The sequence below is a fragment of the Rhineura floridana genome, chromosome 18 (genome assembly GCF_030035675.1).
Source record: "Rhineura floridana isolate rRhiFlo1 chromosome 18, rRhiFlo1.hap2, whole genome shotgun sequence".
In the NCBI taxonomy this organism is placed as follows: Eukaryota; Metazoa; Chordata; class Lepidosauria; order Squamata; family Rhineuridae; genus Rhineura; species Rhineura floridana.
Genome location: NC_084497.1, coordinates 30,479,700 through 30,485,351, shown reverse-complemented (window position 1 = coordinate 30,485,351; position 5,652 = coordinate 30,479,700). Strand labels below are relative to the sequence as shown.

Genomic DNA, 5,652 nt, shown 5'->3' with positions numbered 1-5,652 from the left:
TAAGGACACCACAACTGGAATTCCAAAGCCAAGAGCCGTCCAAAAAGGAGGTAGCGGAGAAGACTGGCTGTGATGCAAAATGGCTGGGATTCCACAGGGCAGGTGTGAGGAAAGGAGATTGAAGCCATAGAAACCAATCTCGGAGATCATCAAATCTGACATAACTGTTATGAACATACAAACCTGTCTTATACTACTGGCCAATCTATCCCAGCATGGCCAACTCTGATTTAGCAGTAGCTTCCAAGCTTTCAGCAGCCTTTTCCTAGCTTTAATACCTGTCCAACGCTAGTCCTTCATCTGAAGGCTGGCACAGTTATTAGAAGATGGTTAGAGTTTATTTAGAAAAGACTTAGTCTTGCTTTGAAGATTGCAGTGGGCACAGGGGACATCCATCTTTCCTGTATCCATGGGTATCGGTTGCTGAATATTAGCTAGAGCATAGTACTCTAAAACAAGTTCTGGGACAAAGACTGTTCTGCGGCATGCCAGGTCACATCAAGATTTGAACATGTGAGTAGATACTATAGTGTAGCAGTAAGAACATAAGAACCTGCTGGATCAGGCCAATGGCCCATCTAGTTGTGGCCAACCAGATGCCTGTGGGAAGACTGCAAGCAGGACCTGAGCACAACAGCAACTCTCCCCAGATGTGATTCCCAGCAACTGATATTCCAAAGCGTACTGCCTCTGACAGTGGAGGTATAACATATAACCATCATAGTTTGTAGCCACTGATAGCCTTATTCTCCACGAATTTTTCTGAACCTCTTTGAAAGCCATCCAGGTTGGCAGCCATATCTGCTTCCTGTTGGAGTGAATGTCACAGTTGAACTCTGCATTGTACTTTATTTTGTCTGTCCTGAACCTTCCAACGTTCAGCTTAATTGAATGTCCCAAGCTCTAGTGCTGTGAGACAGGGAGAAAAACTTTTCCCTGTTCACTTTCTCCACACTGTGTGTGATTTTGTACGCCTCTGTCATGTCTCCTTTCTCTTGCCTTTTCTCTAAACTAAAAAAGCCCAAATGTTGTGACCTTTCCTCATGGGAGAGTTTCATGTCATTTGCATGCAGAAGGCCTCAGGTTATTTCTCTTACAGCAGGCCTAAGAACCTCAGTACTCACGAGACTGCTTCTTCCAAAGCCTTGGTTTCCAGCACTGCACAGCTAAAACACTCCCTTCTTCCTTCCCAAGCCTAACCGGTAGCTCCTATTACAGGTTTCTTTAAAGAAAAATGTTATTACTGGTCAAATGTATTTGAGATCACTTGCTTCACGACTGCGGCCCTGATAACCTGCTGGAATTGCTCCCGTTAACCAGTTAGTCGCATGCTGCTCAACTGTAGCGAACAGCAATCGTTGCTTTTTCTGAATCTAATTCCAAACTGAAGAACGTTGCCCTCATTTCTAACTGGAGTCTCTGCAGGGATTAAAGCATGAAGAGAAGCCTCCTTTTCATAAAGAAAGCAGAGAAAGGAAACAGAGCAGCCATTCCCCTAGGAAAGGGCAGACTGGATTAAGCAGGGATCTGAGCAAGTGACTGTGGCAGCAAGGAAACTGATTTGGGACACTTGTTTCTCAGTGGGGGGGGGACACAGCAAAGGCCAGCTTGATCACTGGGGGGGGGAAACATTGTCCCACGAAGCAGAAGTGCAATGGACAGCAGAGCAATCTCTTGCAGAGCTGCCTAGTCAATGTTGAACACCTACAAATGGGCAAAGCTACCTGGAATGCGGAGGATTCAGGCCTTTAACTCAGGGCCTTTGACAATGGCTTCTCTGCACCGCTGCAACCTCCTTTTGTTCATTCGCCTTCTCGACTTGGAACCTGTCCATGTTCCTGTGACTCATCCCCATGGCTCGTGCTCCCTGGAGGCTGCCTGGCACCTTGCTGGTGCAACTGGTCCCTTTTTATTTTTATTTTCATTCTGCAGGGGGATGGATAGAGCCTTGGGGATTTTGGCACCTTGTTTGCCCACTGAACAGGCCTGGAGTAGGCAAAGGCAGCGCACATCTCATCCGTATAGCCCCCTGCAAAGTTTTGCAAAAATGTGAGAACATGAAGGAAACACTTTTGTTTTTGGAAGGGGTTAATGAACCACTCTCACACCCTGTTGTGTTTACATTAGCAAACCTAAGCACCTTGAAAACTAGTACTTCTGTTCCATGGGGAGAAAACTGCAACCAGCCTATGGGAAGAGTGAGAGATTTTAAGCAAGGACTGGTTTTCTCCCTTTGCGTATTCATGCAAAGACAAACACATGGCTCAGGACTAACCTTCCACTCAATTTCTTACAGCAGTCATGTTTTAATAGTATCCTGTGCTTCTCTCTCTCTCTCTGGGATAATTATGGTACAAAAGTGATTGTTAAAGCAGCATGATAATCAGATTGTGCTACTATATGCATGACATGGAAAGAAAGCAAGATTCCTAGAGAGACCACTGTCTACTGTGAGGGGAAAGGAGGAAGAGGGGAAAGAATGTGTTTGTTTTCAGTATCTTTTTGTGAACAGGGGACAAAGCCATGATCTATATATGTTACTACTGTAAAGGCTTTAAAACAGACTGGAAAGCTGTACACCAATGACATAGAGCTAGAGTAACCTTGTCATTATTATTGGCTGTAGCCCTTCCTCATTTTCAATACATTCAGCCCCACAGGGTTGACCCTTAAGTACTGTATAACTAATGTCCTCCCACTCCAGAATTCTCAAGGGGAGCAGAGTTGGGGGTGGGAAAGGAGATGTTACACAATCAAGAAGCTTACCCACATCTGATCTTGGCAGTAGCTACTTCTGTCCACTGTCACTTCTTCAGTCAGAAGAAAAAGGATTGTAAATGACTGAAGGGAGAAAAGATAACAAAGGAAAAGAAAGAGGTGACAGGAGAAGATAGATCTTTGTTGTCTTATCTTACTGCACACACTGTGACACTGCAGACCTCACAGACTCAAAGCTAAGTCAAGGAAGACACAATCGTGCTACTTTTATGCATGCTGTTGCTGATTATAATTGTCATTTATTTCATACATCAGAAGTTCAATATTTCCTCCCAAGGTTGATAGATATAAATATGCTTCAGTATTTAACAGCCTCTGAGGGTGCTCTCAGTTCTGTATTAATTTGGTACAAAAAGCCAATTTTAATTTCAAACACAACAGACTACATCCTAAAAACAAGTGAAGTGAACATATATAATATTTGGAATGGCGGAAGTGCCTCGTTGATCTTCTGCTCCCTGGCAATTTTGTATGGGAATGTCAGAGCAGTTATTTATTCCACCCAGTAACCATACATCAGTGCCCTCAGCTGCCTAGCTTCATAAGTAACCGTGTTCTTCCCTGTATGCATCTTCTCTTCCTCAAGAGGTTGTTCAATAACAGCTGGAATGTTTCGGCCATACACTGCACAGTGCTCAAGAAACTGGACACATTCTTGAATGACACTGTCACGCACCATGATCACATGCTTGCACATATTTTCCAACAATGACAGGAAGCATCTTTTGGCATAATACCAAGTGTCTGTACCCAGCTTTTTGTTGTAAGGCTCCAAACTCTTAATCACCCTTGAGATGCCAAAGTCAAAGTTCCCTTTGGCACAATAGAGAGTCCCAATCACTAAGTTGACAATGCAGAGGTGATAGATCTTTTTCTCAGGTTCATGGTAAGATAGCTGCTCTTCTTCCTTTTCAATCTTCCTCATCAGCTCTTCTGCCTCTTCATTTTGACTCGTCATGATGTAGGAAACACACAAGTTAGCCAGCACAATGGCACTGACCTGCAAGATATTATCATAGTGCTTTTTTACAATAGGCTCATAGAAACCAATGGCCTCTTTGTATTTGTTTTCTTGCATGAACAGTACATGAGGCACGTTCAGTTTCCATACTTCATGATCCTTGCAGAAGTCCACTGACTTGTGGAACATCTTTTCCAGCATAGGATAGTTCTCCATGTCCCAATAAATCTTGGCTTGAGCCATAAAGACAGGGACATATTTCTCCACAGTCTCATCATATTCATTAACTGCCTTCCTTAGGGCTTCATCATCTCGATTTTTCCTAGATTCCTGCACCTCCTTGGTCAACTTTCTCAGCTGCTCGTTTAGAGCCCCTGCCAACTCATCAAGCTTATGGAATGCCTCCTCAGGGGCAGTTTGGCAAGTGATCATGGCATCCAAGACGCTGTACAGATAGGGTGTGAGAAGCTTATAGGTCAGGTGAGCATTTTCAGCCAGCACATCTGCAGCCAAGTCATAGTACTGGTGCTTGCAGTAGAGAAGGAGAAGGTTCCCAAAGGTCTCTGGTGGGCAGGGGTTCTGTTGCAGAAGGAACTGCAGCTTCTCAAAGCCTTCAGTAGGCCGTCTATCCATGTTCATCAAAGCTTGGTTGTGCAAGGTGACTGGGTCCAGCTCCTCTTCAGCCCGCGGGGGCATGTCTGTGAGTGCCTCTTGAGCTGCCTGCAGGTTGCACAGTTGGTACTCAATGGCAGCCTTGAGGTTGAAGGCCTCTACCAGTGCGGTGCGATGCAGGAGCAAAGTGTTGCCCACACTGCGGACATCCAGGCCCTCAGTGTTTGTGCCCACACTGAGCTCTGGATGCTGCTGCATGCCCCGTTCAATGATATCTGCAATGTGCTTCAGGGCAGGGGCGTACTGCTTTGCCGCGTAACAGCACAGCGCCATGTTGTAGGACAGCTCCGGGCAGTAGCCCAGCACCTGCATGGCAGACGCACAGTTGCTGCAAGCCTCTTCGTGCTGCCCTTCGCGGTACAGCAGGCAGCCCATGTCCACCTCGGCATCTGGCAGCGCCGAGGGGTCTTCAGTGGGCCCAGGACTGCCTTCCGTGGCGGCTGCCAACTGCAGTTCCACCAGGGCCTTAGCGCTGGAGAGGTCGCCCTGAGCATAGTGGGCAGCGGCCTGGAGGCGCAGGGCCCGGCTCTGGAAGGCCGGGACGTCGAGCAGAGGAATGGTGCTGCGCAGCGCCTCCGCGTACAGGCCGGCTTTGTAGAGCGCCTGCGCGTGGTACAGCCGGTACTCGTGGAGCTCCGGCTGCAGCGCCTCGAGCTGCTCGTAGCACTCGGCCGCCGCGGCGAAGTCCTGCAGCTGATAGTAACAGTAGCCGAGCAGCGAGAGCCCTGCCCGGGAGCGACAGCTCCTTTGCAGCTCGCTGCTTAAGGTCCCCACCGCCTCGGCGAAGCGCCCGTCCTTGATCAGCCCGTAAATAGCCGAGGTAAATTCCCCACCGGCTATGGGAGCGACCCCCGCGGCCATCCTCGACAGGCCGCAAGGAGACAGCGTTGCCTAGGCAACGCCCCGCCACCGCCGGAAGCGGAAGAGCATGACCTACTGGCGTCGCTTTCTATGGCAACGGCTCTCCCGGGAATCTAAATTTGTTGCTGTTATGTGCCTTCAGGTCGATTACAAGTTATGGCGACCCTATGAATCAGCGACCTCCGAGAGCATCTATCGTGAACCACCCTGTTCAGATCTTGTAAGTTCAGGTCTGTGGCTTCCTTTATATTAGACGCCCTGAAAAAGAAGCGTCACATCTTATAACCTTCCCTCACACCGTCAGATAATATATATATATATATATTCGATGGATTTGTTTCACCACCACCCCGACATCGAAGAGCGTCCTGTACGTTCGG

At 47.7% G+C, this 5,652-nt stretch overlaps 1 protein-coding gene across 1 annotated transcript; it reads right to left on the bottom strand.

Moving 5' to 3' along the window:
* Positions 1–1,446: 1,446 nt before the first annotated feature.
* On the bottom strand, positions 1,447–5,362 carry LOC133372345 (intraflagellar transport protein 70A-like). Its single transcript, XM_061600821.1, has one exon. The coding sequence runs from the start codon at positions 5,270–5,272 to the stop codon at positions 3,272–3,274; it is 2,001 nt and encodes a 666-aa protein (XP_061456805.1). The 5' UTR covers positions 5,273–5,362; the 3' UTR covers positions 1,447–3,271.
* Positions 5,363–5,652: the final 290 nt, after the last annotated feature.